This window comes from Purpureocillium lilacinum (genome assembly GCF_023168085.1).
Source record: "Purpureocillium lilacinum CBS 284.36 DNA, scaffold_5, whole genome shotgun sequence".
Lineage (NCBI taxonomy): Eukaryota > Fungi > Ascomycota > Sordariomycetes > Hypocreales > Ophiocordycipitaceae > Purpureocillium > Purpureocillium lilacinum.
The window spans coordinates 4,004,952-4,024,705 of NW_027072115.1; the positions used below are offsets into that span (position 1 = coordinate 4,004,952).

General features: G+C 61.2%; 5 protein-coding genes across 5 annotated transcripts; 4 read left to right on the top strand and 1 right to left on the bottom strand.

The window, feature by feature from the left end:
- Nucleotides 1-1,302: 1,302 nt before the first annotated feature.
- Nucleotides 1,303-3,445, top strand: PLICBS_007815 (uncharacterized protein; the record flags this gene model as incomplete). Its single annotated transcript, XM_065601247.1, has 2 exons — nt 1,303-1,359; nt 1,442-3,445. 2 exons carry the CDS (start codon nt 1,303-1,305, stop codon nt 3,443-3,445), a joined length of 2,061 nt encoding a protein of 686 aa, XP_065457319.1.
- A 4,220-nt stretch (nt 3,446-7,665) lies between these two features.
- On the top strand, nt 7,666-11,021 carry PLICBS_007816 (SCF ubiquitin ligase complex subunit cdc4; the record flags this gene model as incomplete). Its single annotated transcript, XM_018321288.2, has 3 exons — nt 7,666-8,046; nt 8,134-10,857; nt 10,911-11,021. The coding sequence occupies 3 exons, from the start codon at nt 7,666-7,668 to the stop codon at nt 11,019-11,021; spliced, it is 3,216 nt and encodes a 1,071-aa protein (XP_018181185.2).
- Nucleotides 11,022-11,946: 925 nt separating this feature from the next.
- PLICBS_007817 (uncharacterized protein) lies at nt 11,947-13,494 on the top strand (the record flags this gene model as incomplete). Its single annotated transcript, XM_018321289.2, has 1 exon — nt 11,947-13,494. The coding sequence occupies one exon, from the start codon at nt 11,947-11,949 to the stop codon at nt 13,492-13,494; it is 1,548 nt and encodes a 515-aa protein (XP_018181186.2).
- A 2,610-nt stretch (nt 13,495-16,104) lies between these two features.
- On the top strand, nt 16,105-18,010 carry PLICBS_007818 (uncharacterized protein; the record flags this gene model as incomplete). Its single annotated transcript, XM_018321290.2, has 2 exons — nt 16,105-16,161; nt 16,334-18,010. 2 exons carry the CDS (start codon nt 16,105-16,107, stop codon nt 18,008-18,010), a joined length of 1,734 nt encoding a protein of 577 aa, XP_018181187.2.
- A 422-nt stretch (nt 18,011-18,432) lies between these two features.
- Nucleotides 18,433-19,569, bottom strand: PLICBS_007819 (uncharacterized protein; the record flags this gene model as incomplete). Its single annotated transcript, XM_018321291.2, has 1 exon — nt 18,433-19,569. The coding sequence occupies one exon, from the start codon at nt 19,567-19,569 to the stop codon at nt 18,433-18,435; it is 1,137 nt and encodes a 378-aa protein (XP_018181188.2).
- Nucleotides 19,570-19,754: the final 185 nt, after the last annotated feature.

A 19,754-nucleotide genomic window follows, 5' to 3' on the forward strand; every position in this document is an offset into this window, starting at 1 on the left:
GACAGAGAAGGCTCGGAAAAGCAGCTCAAATGACAGTTGCTTGTCAACGATTGTATTCCCGAGTCCCTTCAACTCACCGGGGACCCCGCCTAGGCGATGGCACAGCTGTACGAGCAGGGACGAGAAGAGACTCTGATCAGTGGTTCGCCGTGGGTCGCTCTCCTCAAAATAGAAAGACAGGACTGCCGTTGACTCGTCTTTTTCCCAGTCTCGCAACTCATCGATGACGGTGGAACTAGTGGACTCTCAGTGCTTAGTGCGATCAAGCTTGATTGACTTGTGAGGCCCACCATAGAATTGTCTTGCCGGTGCCAGCTGTGTTGGAGCTCGAGTGCAATTAGAATAAACCCCCCTTCGCCATTTCTCGTCCATGGACCTCATGACTCACGTGGTCCTGTCAGCAAGACGACCGAGCTCTTCTGAGCCGACCATGACTTGAACTTGTCGTGTTGGAGGATCCAGGATCCAGTCCCTTCCAGGCGTCTGTCGCGGACAGAGTCATGTGCGGCATATTGGGGTGCATGATACTGCTCCAGGAATCCCAAGCCCAATCTGTTCATTTTGCCACAGAAACCCCAGGTTGTCAGTGGTTAGAATCTCGGCGATAGGTGGCATTAATGCTCGCGACTCCAGGTGTGAATTTTGAAATAGTGAACAAACGCACAAAAATGAGTCGAGAGAATCGCTTCGCTCGTCTGTGCCAGAACGCAGCCTCCGAGATGTGCCCCAGTCGCGATGGAATTCCAGCCCTCCATGGACATGACCACTCCAGCGGTGACGAAAAAAAAGGCGCTCGCAACCAGGCCCCGTAGGTAGTTTTCCCTTTTTGCAACTAACAAAGTGAGCGGTCGATTTAGCGGTAACGCGGCAAAGGATGTGATAGCTAGCGACATGGAGGGGGAAATGACTTGTGTGTAATCGGTGGGACTACTTGAAAGTACCTTGCATTTCCTAGACATCTTTAAAGGTAGTGAGCGCCTCTTTTTTTTTATCACCGCTGTGCCACTCAGGTCCGCCTCGACGTGAGATGAACGAAAGCGTCACACCGATATCAATCGTGTCTAGCGCTAATTGGTTCCCACCCCGCCCAACGCGATGCTATGCATTCAGCTTTGGATGACAACTGGAGACTGGAGACCTGCTTCCCGTTGCCTAGAGCAGGGGGTCAACTCGACGAACATCCCATCTGTCGTATCTCGCTCGCTGCAGCACAGAGGATCCTTGCTGTCGTAGTTAGCATCGACGTGTTGAATTCTCGACATCGTCAAGCTGAGGCTCGCTTCGCTTTTGGATACCTGCATCATGGATCCTGTTTCACTTGCCGGTCTTGGTCTTGGCTCGGCCTCGATAGTATTCCAGGTATTTGAAGGGATCAAGAAAGGCGCGCTTCAGATGCCATGCATCCTCCTGGCCGCTACTTCGCGTTGTGCGCTAACTCCAGGTCTCAGCAGGCTACGATGTGTTTGAGGATGCGGTCAACATGCCAAAGGAGTGCGAGTCGCTGAGACTTCGTCTGCGGCTCGAATGCACCCGTCTCCTGGACTGGGCCGATCTCGTCGGCCTAAACGACCAGAATGGCCACGCAACGTTCGATAAGAAACTGAAGGCGAATCGGGCCACGGTTTTGGCGCTCCTGAGCGAGATGAAGACGCTGATCGGCAATCTCCACGGCATCAGCCTGCGATCTGACGACGTTCTCCATCCCCCTGGCGTGGCGGGTCGTGGCTCTCACACGGCCAAGCAGCTCCATCTGGCTAACACGAAGGAGCAACTCGAAGACATTAACACGGAGCAGTTCCGCAGCATGCTCGAGTCGTTTGGAAATCAGCTTGGGCCACAGAAGAAACACGGCCTGATGAAGGGCTGGAGGCGGGTTGTAGATATCGGCCGGGGTGCAGCTGACATCGCCAAACAACCCGGGCGCCTCCGCTGGGCCCTCAGGGACCATGAGGCGTTCCGGACCTACCTTGGGCGACTGAAGGAGCTGACCGATTTCCTTCACGGTGTTCTCGGGGAACATCAGATGAGCGTTTTGCTCGAGATGACAAAGGAGACCTGCATGGCAATGCTGCAAATGTCCAGTTCCATCGACGAGATGAGAGAGCTTCTGAAGGCAGTGGAGATTGCGGCCATTCAAGGCGGTACCGAGTTCGAAACACGCGCCTGGCTGCCCCTCGGTGACGTTGTGGCCGGGCGTGTGGCCTCTGGAGATGCGTCTTTCTCTGCGGTTGCCACTCCGGGGCGCCGACAGACGCTGTTCGCCCAGTTGACACGGTTCCGATACACGCTAGCCAGTCTTCAGGACGGGTCACAGAACAGCGGGCTGGGACGGCTCAGGCTTCAAGAAGAACAGTTGAACAGCCTGACGATTGACGCGAACGCGACCCGGGCCTATCGGGTCCCAGCGACTTTTATGGACGAAATAGCATGGGTGGAGTGGAAGACATACCGCACTACTCGGTATCAGGACGCTTGCGGGGCGTTCCAGGTAGGCCCCAATCCTACCGTTAGAGCCAACCTCGAGCGGCTGGTGGCCATGCTCAATGTGGACGACCGGCCGTCGCAATTCCGCGTACCGCTGTGTGCCGGGTACTTTGACGACGAGATTAACCAGCGGTTCGGGCTTGTCTACCAAGTACCTGGTGGCATGCCGCAGTCGGCAGAGATAATGCCTCTCTCCGAACTCCTGGTACAAGAGAGCCAACCATCTCTCCAGAGGAGGATCAGCCTGGCTATTGAGCTTGTGACGAGCATGTACTATCTCCACGCCGTCAACTGGCTGCATAAGGGCCTCAGCAGCCGGAGTGTCATTGTCCTGCTGCAGGGCGGAACCCCAGACTATTCGCGGCCGTACATTAGCGGCTTCGAATGTTCCCGGCCGGACGAGGCGGACCTGACCACGACGGCGGGCCCCGACAGCCAGGACTGGGCCGTTTACGTCCATCCGGACTATCAGGGCATCGAAAAGAAGAAGTACCGAAAAACTTTTGACATGTACAGTCTGGGGATCATATTATTGGAAATTGCCTTGTGGAAACCTGCTGAGGATATTGTCGGCTTTTCCCAATCCTTTGCCCCCCAGCCAGAGGAGTCTGCGAAGACGTGGGAGAATCCTGGTACACCAGGGATAGGTGTACGGCTAGAGGAGGCCCATTCTGCCGGAGAGAGGGCCGAGTCTCCAGGGCAGGGTGCGTACTCAAAAGCATCACTTCAAGACCTTAAGAGGATCAGGACGCGCCTTCTTGCCGATGAACCGGCGCTGCTCGAGCGGGTCCGTGCAGCCATGGGCGATCGATATCACGACGCAGTGAGGGCCTGCATTGGTGGCCTCGAGTCCTTGAAGCTCTCGCCAAACGCGGACGAGACAAGCGGTGTGATTGCGACTTTGTTGCAACAAGCGTATCTCCGTCTGGTGGTTGACGTCTTGCGAGGAATACGAGTGTAATCAAGCGCTAGCACCGATGGTGCAGTTCTCACGACAGCGAGGGTCGACGGGTGTATATATTCCAACTGCACCGTGCCTGCTTCTTCCTGTCCCTAGTTAACCGTCGAACCAACGTGTCAGCGCGACTTGGTACGGTCCTGGTCGCCAACTCGTGATATTGCACGGTACAATGCAAGTGCGTACCTGTTGCAGTTGCTGTTTGGCAAGATCGTTCAACGCCCTTCCCGGCACTTTAGTTTCGTGCAGCACCGCACCTGAAGCGGCCCTTTGGATCGCCGTAGATATGGTTCCGTGTGCCCGTCTCCGTGAAGCAGAAACTTCTCACGATAGGGCCCGGTAGTGGTCAGAGGAGAACGTGCATGAGCTGGACTCACGACTAAGACGCCCCGTTTTGGTGGACTCAATAACTGCTGCTCTGCGTACGAAGACGCGGGCCAGGTGGATGGATCATCGATATCATACAGGAAAAGGATTAGAGCCGGGAGCGCATGGGCTTTCGGGCCCGTAGACTCACTGGCGCCCACTAGATGCCATCAGGGTGCGGATTTATTGGGCGCTACCGCTGCCTAAATGATGACTACGTATGTAATACAGTCGGAGTCGCCTGAAATGACGCTGGCATTCCGGGTGGGCTCATGCTCAAGGGCGAGAATAGGCTCTTGCTGCTGTGTTATTGCATCGGGCATTGGTACTCAAAGGCATACCTTGATTCGGGTGCATAGCGACAGGCATTAAGAAGCGGGGACCGCTGAAAAAGATTATCTTGCAAAACCTGCGACACCCACTACGCCTTTAAGGGCACACTGCATATAATAGAAAAGAAGATGGCGGGAGATCGCGCCCATGATGGTTATGGCAAAGTACATCTGGCTATCGATAGGTAGGCTGATGATGGCATTATTGGCGACCGGGCGTTTAAAGCTGAAAAAGCCGGCAGTGGACGCCACGGTTGGTGTGCAGCCCGCGATTTGAGAGGTCCGACGTCATGGTGAGGCCGTGGGGACAAGCCACGGCGGAGAGGCGGGACGAATCTGACGTGGGAGTCGGTTAATGGTGGCGACACACCGACAGAGACACACACACGGTTGCACGTCGTGGTAAGTCCACTGCTTGTTCAGAAGCCCGACGGCCTGAATCAGGCGTCTGTCTACGTATGAGATTTGCATTTTCCCCGGGTCGGAGTCAGGTAACATGTGATGTTGCATGGTCGATGAATCAGTCGCACGCTCGCATGGATACCCTGCACCCCAACGCGTCGTCGACACGAATAGAACAAAAACATCAAACAAAACAAACACACGGTTGGAACTGCGTGAATGGATGAATCAATCAATCAATCACGGAGTGAGTGGCGGCTCGGCTTCTAGAAAATTTCTGGGCCGGCTTGTTCCGCCACCCGCCCGTGTGAGAGGGAGTTGAGTTGCCCCCGGACCAGGGGTGGGATGGGGGACTTGGGGGGCCGGCCGGAGCCGAGGGCCGGGCTCGCCGTGATTGGTGGAGGGGCGGGGGTGGACGGCGGGCGGACGGCGGTTAGGGACTGGGACTGGCACTGTAGGCCGCTGGACTGTCCGGTCGGCAGCGGTGGCGGGTCGACAGCGCGGGGCCGGCGCTCGGCTGGCTGCTGGCGTTGCTCGTCAGGGGAAACGGATCGTGGCATGAATCGTTGCGTGGCCGGTGCTGGCGATGATGATGGCCGTGATGGTGGTATTGCAAGAGCTCGGGATGCGGGGGGAACGTTCTCACGACATATCCCTCGCACCTTGTGCGTTGCAGACGGCTGCAGCTTTGCTGGCACGGCCCGCGTGGGCGGCTGCTTTTCCCGCTTTGTACGACTGGAGGGCTGGGACGGCATCAAAGGCCAGCCAGCGGGTTAGGGGAAATCCCCCGGCGGAGGGTGGTGGTGGTGTTGTGGGTTCATGTTGCGGGGGGGTTGAGTCCCAAGACAGTGCATCTATCATTCATCCCTCCGCAAGCCTCGGCACCACTACTGTTTCGTACACTTAAGGGGTTCTCGCTTCCTGAAGGGGACTGCACTGGCGAGAGACAGGGACAAAAACAGAGACAGGGCGGCGCGCGGGCGGGGGTAAGGGCCTGCCAGGTGAGTCGAGCTTACTTTCACGCGGGCTGGTGTCGCGCGGCGGCAGGGATGGACATGGAGACGGGGCATGGAGATGTCCTAGACAAGCGGGAGGGCGGGCGGGCGAGCGACGCCTCAGGTTCACCGAGAACAGCACAACAGCACATACATACCCCGTACTTCGCACAGCACATGCACATGATGCGCCGCGCCGGCGTCGCATGCACTGCTACGTGCCATGCCGCGCCCGGCTCATGCCACGTCTGGCGGTGCCCGCCCGCCTCCCGTGTGGTCCCGTCTGCTGCGGTGGACGAGGCCACATCCCGCATCCGATGGGCTCGCGATTGTGTGTGCGTCTTTACTCCCTCCCGGGCCGCGAGCAAGCAAGCCCAATGCCCTGACGAACGGGGTCGCGCCCCGACGACGGTCGACAGTCCAAAGAGCCGCAGGCCTCGGGCTGTCTCACTCGTCAGCTTGCGGCTGCTCGTGCCCAGCCCCAATTTATCGATCAGGCCATGTTGCAGTATTGCATTGTCGAGAGAGTCGAGACTGGGGGCGGCGAGATGGGGACGTGGCTCGGGTTGTGGCGATGCTGACACGGGTCGCGGAAGTGCCTTTTCGCTGCTGCTCGTGCCTGATGATGCGTGGCACTCCGATCCCGTTCCCGTGGGGACGGCAGGCACAGGCATCTGGCAGCCTGATGGGGAGCGCACGCGATGCGGCCTGAAGGGGGGAGATATTCGTGTGACGTGCGAGATGTGTCCTTAGGCCGTGGTCGGCGGCATGGAGAGTTTCTTGTACCTGACGAGGTTGTTCGGGGGAAGGAGACGGGACCGGGGGCAGGACAGCAGTGGCCCGCTAACCGCCCCCCTGCTGGAAGTCGAGGCTGGCAACGTAGGTAACCAACTGCCCAGTGGCTGGCCAGCAGGCCAAGCCTGAATCGACACGCTGGAGGCGAGCCCACAGCCTCCCTCCCTCCCTGCAACTTGTCCCGTCATGGCCGGCATCCCAGCCGCGGGCTTCCATCCGTTCCATTTCCTCGCGCCTCCAGTTCGATTTGGCCTGCGATGGTGCTCCACCTCTTTATCGCCTGGCAAGTAAAGTGCGGCCCTGCGCCAGCCTGGCGGCAGGCTAAAGTCCCCCCCGCGAAACTTGCAACAGTCGCCCGCTCTGTGGCGTTCAGGGATCTGGAGGGGGGTAACAGTGGAAGGCTTGATTTTTTTTTTTTTTTCCGTGGAGGCGTTGGAATCGGTTGATGAGCAGCAGCGCGCCACTTGAGCACAACGGCTGGGGACATGCATCGCGTCACGACCGACGCTGCTGCCGAGTGTCCCTGACGCGCTGCATGCATGGCCGGCAGGCTCATGGCAAGTGGAGGAGCGAGTCCAAGGCGTCCGTAGTGCGTTGCCTGAGTCCGCCCGCGTCGTGTTTGTGCATGCTGTGAACATTTGCGATACCTAGCGGGCGCCGCGAGCAATGTGATGGACGGATGTACTTGTACCTCGCGCCGCACGCAAACACTGATGCGCCCGTCGAGTACCGTAGCCCGCACCGTATCTAAGGGACGGCGATTAGCCTGCCGGCCGGGGCCACTAAACCTTACAGCGCCTCGTGTGCGCTGTGGATCTTACCCGGCGCGAGATCAGGTCAGCGAGCCGCCGCCGCTAGAGCGGGCACAGTGGAGCGGGCTCTGCGCGGGCGCCTCCATCGCCCTCGCCTCGCTGCCCGCCTTCCTCTTGGGGCGGCCTTGGGGGGCGTCCCTCGGCGTGGCCATGGAACCTCCACTCCACTGCGCTGGCCGTTCAGGTTTTCTGCCGCCGCCGCCGACGCCGCCCGCTGCGACCGGGGGGGTTCCACCTCCTCTCCCTCCGCTCCAACGGCAAGTGCCCAGCGCGAGCCTCACGCGCTTCTCTCCTCCTCCTCCTCCATCAATCTCCAATCTGCATCCTTCGTGCCGACCCTCTCCCCTCAACCCGAACTGATAGACCCGCGTGCCCTCGCCCATCCCATCTCTCCCACGTTTCCCCCCATCGTCGACTGCTGTTTTGCAGCGCCCATCCCTCTCCCCCCCTCCGCCGGCTCCACGGCAGGCACGGCACGCCAACTCTGTCTGCCCCTTCGCCTGAGCCCGCCGCTCGCTCCGATGACGCCCTCGCCCTCACCTGCCGGCCAGGCCGCAGAGCCCCGGCGTCCGAGGAGCGCCCAGACCGTCTCGGTCAGTATTGCCGACCCTCAGCAGAAGCCCAGTCGCCGCTTCCAGCTCGAGGTCAGCGAGTGCGTCGAGACAAAGACGGTCACCACCACGACTCGCCTGACGAGGAAGTTTCCGCACGTCTTCGTCCGCGACCCGACCCCGCTTGCCAACCTCGACTCCAAGGAGTATCCCTTGGCCATGAAGGAGACACCCCCCGAGCTTTTGCAGTTCCAGTACAACATGTCGGGCCAGGTCCACGATCACGCCGATTCCGACCAAGGCGACGCCGCCGGTGACGTGCCAGACGGCGCACCGCCAATGGCGAGGCCGGTGAGTTCACCCCGAGTCGGGAATGGCGTGGTGCGGCGGAATGCCCTCGACCCCCGACGGTTGATGCTAATGTCCCATAACCTGCAGATGAAGCAGCTCAATGCCGGCACCGTCACCCCCACGGCCGTCAAGTCTGAGGCTTTTGTCCACGAGACGCCCTCCCAGGGCACCACCCGCCAGCCGGCCCGCTCGCCCTCCGATGCGTGCCCCCGACGCGCGCGACAAACACGTGCCAGCATGGCCGACTCCCCAACCACCAGTGCCCCCGTCTCACAATCCAACGCCGCCGCCGCATCCTCGAGGTCTTCCCAGCGGCTCGCTCGCTCGTCCAACCTGCACGCCGTCACCGACAAGCTTCGACGTTCCATCATCCAGGGCGGCACCACCGCCAGTGGAGGAGACGCCGGCGGCACGAGCACTGCCGCGACCCAACGCCGCGGCCCCCTCCGCGGCGCGTCCGGCTTCCTTGCAACCCCCGACACATCAGAATTGATGGGCTCCTCGTCGGAGCGGCCGTCCCGACGACGTTCGGTGCAGCTCGACCGCATTCAAAACTCGCCTCCAGAGTCCCACCCGAGCATGTCCCAGCCAGGACCCTGCGATGCCGCGAGCCCTTCCGGCAGCGACTCGCACACTGTCTTTAGCAGCACCGTCGCCACGCCCCCCATCACCGATGCCGATGCCGATGCAGAGCCCTTCAACGATACCGACGAGTCGCTGCAGCAATCTGTTCGAGCCCTCCAACACCGACCAGCCATTGACGTCGTAGCTGCCCAGGACGCCAGTCTTCCTAGTCCGAGATTATCCCCGACCTTGGCCGCTTCGCAACTGCTTTCGGCCGATCACGATGAAGCCCACTCCAGCTTGCAGACCTCGACAGATCAAGGCTCGTGGATGGACGAGTCGCAGATCAAACAGGAGAATGATTCAATGGAGCTGATGGCGTACGACGACGACGAGGACCGGCTCCTCGTCAAACAGACAGACGCCTCCTCTCCCGTCGTCGTGGACACGCAGACTCTTCTCGAGGCCTTTGACTCGATGACGACCGAGATGAAGACGTTTATGATGTATCAGTTCCTGCGCCGATGCAACCGGTCCACGCTGCGCGTCGTCGCTGGGGCAGTCAACCCGGCTCTGAAGACCGACTTCCTTCGACAGCTTCCGCTCGAACTGGCATATCACGTCCTGTCCTACCTCGACTGCAAGGATCTGTGCCGCGCTGCTCAAGTGTCGAAGCATTGGCGCAACATCGTCGACCGCAACGAGACTGGCTGGAAGGAGCTCTTCGACCGCGACGGCTTCACCCTACCGCCCGGTGAGCTCAACAAGGCCATTATCCAGGGCTGGGGCTGGCAGGACCCGGAGGGTGCGACTGGCTACGAGAGGGACCTCAGCATGCACGGCCGCCTGACGTCGTCGGACTTTGAGCTCACGAGACATCTGCGAAGCGAAGCCCCCAAGTCGAGAACCTCGAAGCGCAAGCGTGCACTTAACAGCTACTCGGCGTCGGAGCGATCGAAGCGGCGCGCGGCCACCCAAGAGGCTGCTGCGTCCCGAGAGGCTACAAGCCAGGTGGAGGTCAGGCAGCACAAGTCGGAGGGCCCATTGTCCGCCGCTAACGCCGCCGCCGCCGCCGTGCCGGACCCCCAGCTCGGCCTGGCCAGCCTCCGGGAGCTCCATCTCTTCAAGTCGCTCTACCGCCGACACCATATGATCCGCCGCAGTTGGACGAGCGGCGACGTGAAGCCGGCTCACGTTGCATTTGCGGCCCATCCGCGTCACGTCATCACCTGCTTGCAGTTTGACGACGACAAGATCATCACCGGAAGCGACGACACGCTCATCCACATCTACGACACCAAGACGGGCAAGCTTCGCAAGAAGCTCGAGGGCCACGAAGGCGGCGTGTGGGCCCTGCAGTACGAGGGCAACACCCTGGTGTCCGGCTCGACCGACCGATCGGTGCGCGTCTGGGATATCGAGAGGGGCCTCTGCCAGCAGGTGTTTTACGGGCACACTAGTACTGTGCGCTGTCTTCAGATCCTGATGCCCACCGAGACCGGCAGGGACACCACCGGACGGCCCATCATGGAACCGGCGCAGCCGCTCATCATCACCGGCTCCCGCGACAGCCAGCTCCGCGTCTGGCGCCTGCCCGGGACTGGATCCCGCCGGTACACCACTTCGAACCCCAGCGCCAAGGAGACGGACTGCCCGTTCTTCATTCGGGTACTGGCCGGTCACCTGCACTCGGTCCGTGCCATCTCGGCCCACGGCGACACGCTCGTCAGCGGCTCGTACGATAGCACCGTCAGGGTATGGCGCATCAGCACAGGCGAGTCGTTGCACGTTCTCCGTGGTCACTCTCAGAAGGTGTACTCGGTGGTGCTCGACCACGAACGCAACCGCTGCATCTCCGGATCCATGGATTCGCTCGTCAAGATTTGGGATCTGACGACTGGCGCCTGCCTTCACACTCTTGAGGGTCATAGTCTATTGGTGGGACTCCTGGACCTGCGTGACCAACGACTCGTGTCAGCCGCAGCCGATTCGACGCTGAGGATCTGGGATCCCGAGAACGGCCGTTGCAGGCACACGCTGATGGCGCATACTGGTGCCATTACGTGCTTCCAGCACGACGGCCAAAAGGTCATCAGCGGCAGCGAGAAGACGGTCAAGATGTGGGACGTGCGCACCGGCGAGTGCGTCCAGGATCTCCTGACGGATCTGAGCGGCGTTTGGCAGGTCAAGTTTGACGGACGGAGATGTGTGGCTGCTGTCCAGCGCGACCAGCTCACATACGTCGAGGTATGAATGCGACTGATCCCCCCTGTAACTGCACGAGACTAACACGACTGCAGATTCTCGACTTTGGTGCGATACGCGATGGCCAGCCACCCGAAGATCTCGGCAAGCGCGTCCTGCTTAACGAGCATGAGGTGCGGGAGATTATCGACGAAGGCCCTGCATAAGTGGGTGCATGGCAGAGGCGCGGAGGTTTCAGGAACACGACATTACGGAATGCATATTGAAGTTGCTACGAACGGGTTCGTTCGGTCGCAGGCGAACGCACTGTCTTTTGGCATTGGGCCCAAAAGTTCCAGTTACGAGGACTGGCACGGTCACAGATTTGGAGTTTGGCGTCAACAGCCATTTGATGTGGCGGGAGGCGTATATACCTTTTTGACATGTTGTTCCCTGAGCAGTGTCTGCACGTCTTTCATGCATGTATCGCACGACACCGTGCGCGGGGATAGTGCTTCAAGGAGGCGCATGCTAGGAGCATAGTGTATATACGAATTATGACTCTACTTATGTAATGAGCCCGAGGTATCGTGACGATGTGTGGTGTGGTCCTGTGCTGGGTGCCATGGGGGAGTTGCCCAGCCAGCCTCCAGAGACAGCAGTGTTGTTGTCATTCGCGGGCTCCAGCTTGCACTTTAACTGAGGCCAGATCGTCCGAGTAGGTCTTGCGGATTGCTTTCGCTGACGACCTACTCTACCAGTTATTTGCCATTTGCATGCGCGATTGGACTTGTACAATTAACTGAGCGAGGTCTAGGGTGGGCAAAGACGGCAGACACTGGATCCGGCTATACCAAGATCATAGCTCGATCTTCCGACTCGGAAGCACATGATGGAAAGTTGAAAAGATGGGTCGCTCGTCGGTCGAGTTGGTGACCTTCCTACTTTGTGCGTCGTGCTGATGTGCATTTTCCTAGGTGCCAGGGGGAGAGCGGCTCGTCCAACCCCGCTTCATGTTCGTGTGTGGACGGCTAATGCAGGACATATCATCTACCCACCTGGAATTCTTTTCAACGCAATGTCCTCTCTTGCTAGTCGAACATCTTTGAGGGTATATTCTTGGCGCGTTAACTGACGAGTTGGAATAGAAAGATGACGAAACGTGTCGCGACCGCGCATGAGGCCTCTCCGGCCACGACACCACGAGCGCAGCCTGAGCTCGCTGGTGGCTTCGTTGCCACTGGCGAGGAGGGATCGCGCCGCCGCCGTCAGGAGCTTGCCGACCTGAGATGCCTAGGGTTACCGACTGCCAGCTTTGCCAATCGCTATAGCCAAGTCGCAGACACGGAGGCTTCAGCGGCCAAGGAGCGCCCCCGCCGCACCATCATCACGTCCAGCCTCCTCATCCCCGGCGACGGAGAGCCGCTCCCCAATGGCGCCCTTGTCGTCGAGGGCAAGACCATCATCTGGGTCGGCGACAAAGCCGACATACCACAGGAATACACGCAGAGCCCGCACAAGTCGTATCACGTCCCGTACATGATGCCCGGGCTGTGGGACGTACACGTGCACTTCCTGGACCTCCCCTCGGACCCGGACCAGCTCCCCGCCGTCATGGCTCTCGAGTCCCTCAGCGAACACCCAGCCGGCACGGGGGCGCGCCTCGCCAAGCAGTGCTGGGAGGCCATCCAGCTCGGATACACCTCCCTGCGCGACTGCGGCGGTTTCGGGTGCGAGCTCGCCAAGGTGATCAACGACGGGGGCATCGTCGGCCCCAACGTCTACAGCGCGGGCAGCTACCTAAGTCAGACGGCGGGGCATGGCGACATCTTCACGCTGCCCCCCGGCGACGCGCTGCTCAACCTCGGCATACATAACGTTACGGCTGGGTATTGGGGCTCTGGGTTCTGCATGATGGTGGACGGCGTGGACGAGTGCCGGCGCGCGGTGCGGCTGCAGATCCGGAGGGGCGCGCGGTGCATCAAGGTGTTTGCATCGGGCGGCGTGGTGTCCCGCGATGATAATCCCCTTGATCAGCAGTTTTCCGACGAGGAGCTGCGTGTTATCGTCGAGGAGGCGAACCGCATGGGGCGCGGCGTGGCGGCGCATGTGCACGGCAAGGCGGGCATCCTAGCCGCGGCCTCTGCCGGCGTCACGACGGTCGAGCACGCCACCTTTGCGGACCAGGAATGCATCGATATTCTAAAGGAGAAGGATATCATCTACGTAGCCACGCGTGCTGTCGTCGCGCGGCTCATAGAGACCGGCGGGGAGGGCATCCCGAAGAGCACGTGGGAAAAGGTACAGCTCATCAACAAGAACCACCTCGCGGCGTACAAGCTCGCGGTGCAGAACGGCGGGATAACCTTTGCGCTGGGCACGGATGGCCGGCCGGGCGACGGGGGCAAGGCCAAGGAGCTGCAGTACGCGGTGGAGGCGGGGATGAGCAACCTGGAGGCCATCAGGGCGGCGACGGCCAACGGCCCGCTGACGCTCGGGGGAGGGCGGGGGGGACAGGCGGGACAGGTGCCCAGGTCGGGGCGGCTGGAGGTCGGCTACGAGGCGGATATACTGGGCCTGCTGGAGAATCCGGCGGAGGACGTGAGGGTGTTGCAGAGGGGGGAGGTGGTGCGGTGGGTGTGGAAGGGGGGGAGGCTGTATAAGGGGCCGGGGGTTGGGCCGTGGGGGGAGGAGGCCTGAGCTGTGATGGGAGTGTTGAGGGGAGTATGGAGTAAGGAGTGCTAGAGGAGTGACAGAAAACCTAGAGTCGTGGATGGAGCATCAAGTTGGGATTCGGATGAATGAAACGGGGACATGCACGGATGCAAAACCATCAGCACTCACTTAACTACTACAGGCGCCGCTACATAGTAGGGCTATACCTGCAGCTAGAAGCATAAGACTCCAAACTCAACACATTTGAAGCCTCCTGAAACAGCAAGGCCAGCATGTGTTGAAACAGGACCGACTGTCCCCTGGTAGTACCAGACCGCAAAGAATGCATGGTCGAGCAACGCCTGGCACGCCCGGTCCACGACCAAAGACCTCGTGTGATACAGGTACTCGGGGACGGGTCGATCGGATCGGAGGTTGCCGTTGTAAACGTCGCCCCAAAGCGGACAGTGTTTCGCCGCACTGCATGAGCCTTTCTGCAATTCCTGCTCACTCACACCAGGCCCCAATGCCGGGGCTTTGGGCACTTTGCGTTGGGCAAAAGTATCGGGGGATCAGGCTGTGTAAGTCCGACCTTGGCAGTGCTGAATGCTGGCATTTGTGATCCTCGCGTGAGCAAGAATGTGCGGCGCCTGCGCAGGGCGCTTTTACGATGATGCTCAAAGACTGCGGGCATATGCTATGGGTTCCCTCTCGTATGTACTCCGTATCCGATCCCGAACTCGCGGGTGTTGATGCCAGCTGAAAGGTGACGAGGCGGGTGGCTGGGGCCTCGAAGCTTGGTCCCCCAACAGAAAGTGTAACTCAGAATGCCCATCGGCGCCTGGACAGGCCGAACTTGGGCGAGAATTCAGCGCACCCCTGACGAGCTGTATCGGCTCCACGCCCCGGAACGCCCCCCGCGTTGGCTGTGTGCCCGTTTGCCGGGACCCTCACTGGCGGTTCCATGAGTTACAAGTACAGCAGAGGCCTCCACAGCTCGAGTCATCGTCGCGTTACCCGGCACTGCGGTGTGCCAGAGTAACACCAGCAGGTCAAGTCGAGTTCTACCACGCCTGATCTGAAGCCTTTGGTGCCACGCGCTCGCGGTTGCATCTCGGAGGCATCTGCTCCGTCCTCGCTCGCACGTGTACGTGTAAGAGCGAGAACCTGATGCACAGCGCTGTTTCTTGACGTCAGTCGGAGCCATGCCGGTCGTCGATGACATCCGATCCGCGGCATCAGCATGTACAAGTAAGACGCTGGCAAGCTGGCCCGTTGCTTTGATACCCGATGCCAAGAATCGCAGCACCGCTACGCTTCTTCACCTTGGGCCGAACAGGCCGGTTTGACGCCAGCGAGCAGAGCATCGACGGTGACGGGCGGGCGTAACCTAGCCCTGCGTGCCTGCTCAGCTCCGCCAGCCAGCTGTCACGCCCACTGCATGCATGATTCCCTGCCAATCGATGCCGCCCTCGCCCTGCTGGTCCCCTGATCCCCGCCGCCGCCGCCACCACACGAGGAGGGGGGAGGGGGTTGGACGGAGACATTGGACCACCAAGCGCCATATGCATCTGCGCCTGACGCGACGCATGCACGCACACATCGGATGCGGCCGCCGGGATCCAATCGCGCGGGCAGTGGGTGGGCTAGGTGCCAAGCTTGGAAGTTGGGTGAGAACGAAAGGTCAAAGAAAGGTGAGGCAAAAGGGCACAGTACAGTAAGATGGGTGAGGCTTGGAGAGGGCGGGCGGCAACGCACGCAGAGGCGAGGGGTGTCGATTCGTGACCCGTGCTTCCGGAGGTCCAGGTATCAATGCGCTGGCAGTGCGAGAGGAGGGAGCCTGCCGGGTGGGTGCGGGATTCCTGATTTTGCACGTATACGTGCGCCGTTACGTGATAGTGAGTGAGGGTATTAGGTCCGTTACCTTGGCCGTGTGTTGTTGGCTGCTTGATTGATGATGCGACGTGACTTGGTTCCTGGATCGGGAAGTGTGCGCAGCCCCGGCAGTCCCATGCGTGCTTTTTGCATGTATGTATGTGCGCATATAACTTGTATGATTAATACCTTGAGACGTGCCTTTCAAATAGCTGGTGCACTATACTATACTTGAGCGTTCAGGCACCTTGGCTTCTCCAGGCGTGTCCGCCCAACGACGTCCCTCTCTCTCTCTGTCTCGCCCGACCTCGAAGCTGTGCGTCACGACTCACGAAACGCCCTCGAGTTCTCACATCGTCGGGGTCCCCCATCTCACCGGTGGAGCGCTGACAATTCAATTCCTCCCCAAGTCCAGGGTCCATCAGTCTCCTCGCTAGCGCCTCGCCCCTGTTCCGGGAGATCGTCTAATTATTCTTCACCGACAATCGGGTGCCCGCCGCCGTCGCCGCCATTGATCGCTGCCGCAGTGGGGGGATTCTCTCGGGTCCCTGGGCTGTCTCCGCCTCCAGCCTCCCCTCCCCTCCCCTCGTTCTGCTGCTGCTACTCCAGCTCCAGCAAGCAAGCGGTCGCATCCATCACCGCCTCTCTTTCTTTTCCAATACCCCCTATTTTTACCAGTTTATTTTTTTGCCTTCGCAAGTTCCTGCGAATCCTTTACCTCCTGCTGCACACACTTTTGGAAAAAGGGCTGGCCCTCCCCTCGTGCAGCAGTCGCCCAAGATGCCGCTCGAGCAGACGATAACGATAGTCAACAACTCGGGCAAGATCATCAGCACTGTAAGCGCTCACTGCATACGAAGCGACTTCCCGTATTCCACGAGACGCCCCGCAAATGCGGTGCGACAGGCAGCACCCTTGCTTGTGACTGCCGTCGTGCTCCCCTCTGCCAGACGCACAAGCAAAGCAGGTAGCCGAGATTCATCGCTGACGTTTCACTCACCTTCTCCAGGGCAAGCAGCTGCTGTCCATCTTCAAGGAGGCCAAGGGCGCGTACCAGGACAAGAAAGCGCAGCTGCGCAACGAGCGCTCGTCCATCAAGCGCAGCCACACCTTTGACCCGACGCGCAGCGCGTACCGCGGCCACGGCGAGCGCGAGTACTACGAGGAGGAGGACTACGACGACGGCGACTACAACTACAAGTACGACGACGCGCGCGACTACGAGCACGGCCATGGCCACGCCGTCGACTACGACGGCCGCCGGCGGTCGTACGACGTCCAGAGCGTGGCGAGCTCGAGGAGAAGCCACCGGTCGTCGCACTCAAGGCACAGCAACAGCAGCAGCAGGCACCATGGCCACGGCCATCACCACCACAGAAGCCGCCCGGCCCTGACCGAGAGCAACCTCAAGACCCTGAGTGAGGTGTCCAGCACGGCGCCCAGCAAGGCGCCGCCCATGGCCTACCGCAGCCCGTACGCCGAGACGATGCCCCTCGACATGGCCATGTCCAAGATGGACCTGAACCACGCCGAGGTGCGCAACCGCATCGCCGCGGCCGAGCGCAGGGAGCGCGAGTCCATGATGGTGCCGCGCCGCCGCTCCGAGCCCGAGATGGCCATGGTTCCCTCCAACAACAACAACAACAACAAAGACATCGACATGCACCTGGCGTACGGCAACATTCCGCCGGACCTGGCCACTCGCGTGGACCTAGACCCGGCGCACCACGACGAGTGGAACGCGCACCAGCTCGTCCACAAGGTCGAGGGCCTGCTCGACGAGGCGCACTGCCTGCAGCACTCGGCCACCGCCATCATCAAGCACCTCCAGGAGAAGCCCGACGCGGCCGCCGCCGTGGCCCTGACGCTCGCCGAGCTGTCCAGCGCCGTGGCCAAGATGTCGCCCGCCTTCCTCGGCTTCCTCAAGGGCGGCTCGCCCGCCGTCTTTGCGCTGCTGGCCTCGCCGCAGTTCCTCATCGGGACGGGCATCGCCGCGGGCCTGACGGTCGTCATGTTCGGCGGCTGGAAGATTGTCAAGAAGGTCAAGGAGGCGCAGGCCGCGCGCGAGGCCCTCGCGTACGAGGGAGGTGTTCCAGCGGACCGGCCGGCGCCGATGCGCACGCAGAGCGAGTTTAGCGCGGGCATGGACGAGGCGCTGGTGGTGGACGAGGAGCTGAGCACCATCGAGACGTGGCGCCGGGGCATCATGCCGTATGGCGCCGACGACGAGAGCGCCGACGTGGAGCTCATCACCCCGGAGGCGGACCGCGCGCACCGCGAAAAGTACGCCAAGGACGACCTCGACTTTGACCTGCGGTCGCGGCGGAGCACGCGCACGCACAGGACGAGCAAGACGCACCGGACGTCCCACAAGGATGCTGGTGACAAGGAGAAAGACAAGGACAGGAGCAAGGGCAAAGGCAAGGACAAGGAGCCCGCCATCCCGGAGCGCAAGAGCAGCAAGGCGGAGAGCGTGGCGGGCCGCAGCGAGCGGAGCAGAAAGTCATCCTCATCCTCCAAGCCCAAGGAGAGAAAGGCCATCGAGGACGGGCGCAGCAGGCGGGGCGGCGACGATGAATTGGACGCCGTGTTCCGGCCCAAGATGCGACAGGACAACATGCTCAAGGCCATCTTTAAGCGAAAGGAAAAGGACGTCGGCAGCAGGAGCGAGCTCGTCCTCGCCTAGGGGGCGTCGACGACGGCGACTGGCGGCAGAGCCGGCTCCTCGAGCGGCCACAACAGGCGTGGTAACGACAGACAGACACGAACAAGTCCGGACACGAGACGGCACGGATGAATGAATGAAATGTGAATGGATGGTTTTGCATGGTAGACGGGCACGGGTGGACGCATTGACGAGGATATGAGTATTTGGCGGCCACCTTCATGGCGAGAATCACTGGCGTTTATTAGGTTCTTTATTATGGTGTATCAACATTTGCATAGCCAGGCGGCCGAATGCACAGCTTCGAGCACCTTGGGTAGTTACATACACTTGTCAAGATGACTTGTGGTCGACAGCCGTGTAAGGAATATGCTGCATCATGCGCTCTAAATCATGTTCTATCTTGATGCCACCAGCTGGACTACCACAGCTACGGCGACATCCTACAGCTCGGCCACGTCTCCGTTCAGCGGCTCAACCGTCACCTCCCTCACCTCTCGCATCTCGCCCCCCCTATACGCATACGTAAACGTCCACCCCGCCGCGGCGCCGCCATGCCTCCCCCACCTATCCACGACAACGACACCCGCCTTGACACCCGGGAACCGTCGCAACATCCTGCGCACCGCGTCCTCGGCGGCGTCCCCCGGCGGCACGCCGCGGCGCATGCTCTCGACGGCCTGGTAGCACGGCAGGAAGCGCATCATGACGTCGCCGTCGCCCGTGGCGCCGCACCCGCCCACCTCGGAGTCGACGTACGAGCCGCTGCCGGGGATGGGCCCGTCGCCGACGCGGCCCGGGATCTTGTGCGCGGCGCCGTTGGTCGTCGTGCCGGCGGCGTGGTGGCCCGAGGGGTGCAGCGCGATGAGCGAGAGGGTGTCGTGGGAGCGACGTGAGGACTGCGGCGCGGCGTCGTCGGCGTCTTTGTTCGTGGCCCTCACTCCAAGGGAATCCTGGGATGGGGATAGCAGCAGAGGCGTGTATGGCCCGCACGAGGATGACGGGTCTGGACGGACGCCAACGCGGTAATTGGGCTGGCACCCGCCCTCGCGCCACCTCCTACACGCCTCCTCCGACTCCCCCGTCGAGAGCGTCTCCTCCGCGAAGCCGTTTTGCACCGCAAACGCCGTGGCCTGGTCCCCCGCGAGGAGGGTATGGCGCGTATGCTCCATGACGCGCCTCGCCACGGCAATGGCGTCCTTGACTCTGCGCAGCGCGGCGACCGCCCCGACGGCGTACGTCGTGCCGTCCATGATGAGCGCGTCGAGCGTCGTCTCGCACGCCTCGTCGGGGGACCCGCCGTAGCCGACCGTGCCGTCGCAGCGGTTGGCCTCGCAGGTCGCGCAGCCGATTTGCACGGCGTCGAGCGCCGCCGTTGTTGAGAAGTTGCTGTCGCCGCTGCCGTGGCGGGGCTGCAGGGCGAGGAAGGCGGCGGAGGTGGCGGCCGTGAAGGGCCCGCCCCAGGTGTTGATGACCATGGGCAGGCCGGGCGACTCGTGGGTGATGGCTGCTGTTGCGGTTGAGTATGATGACTGGAGAGCCAGCAGGCAGCTTGCCAGGAGCAGCGCCCTGGCGGCCATTGGATGTGTGTGCGCGTTGTGTGTGTGTCTCTTGGCCGCGTGAAGTTGCTGCTGCTTGGTGATGATGGCGCTGAGAGAGTGTGTAAGTCGGGATGGGGATGGGTGCTCGCCGTACGGACTACGGACTGGGCCGGTTTATCGGCGATTCGGCCGCGCGAGACGGCTGAGGCGGCACACTAAACCGC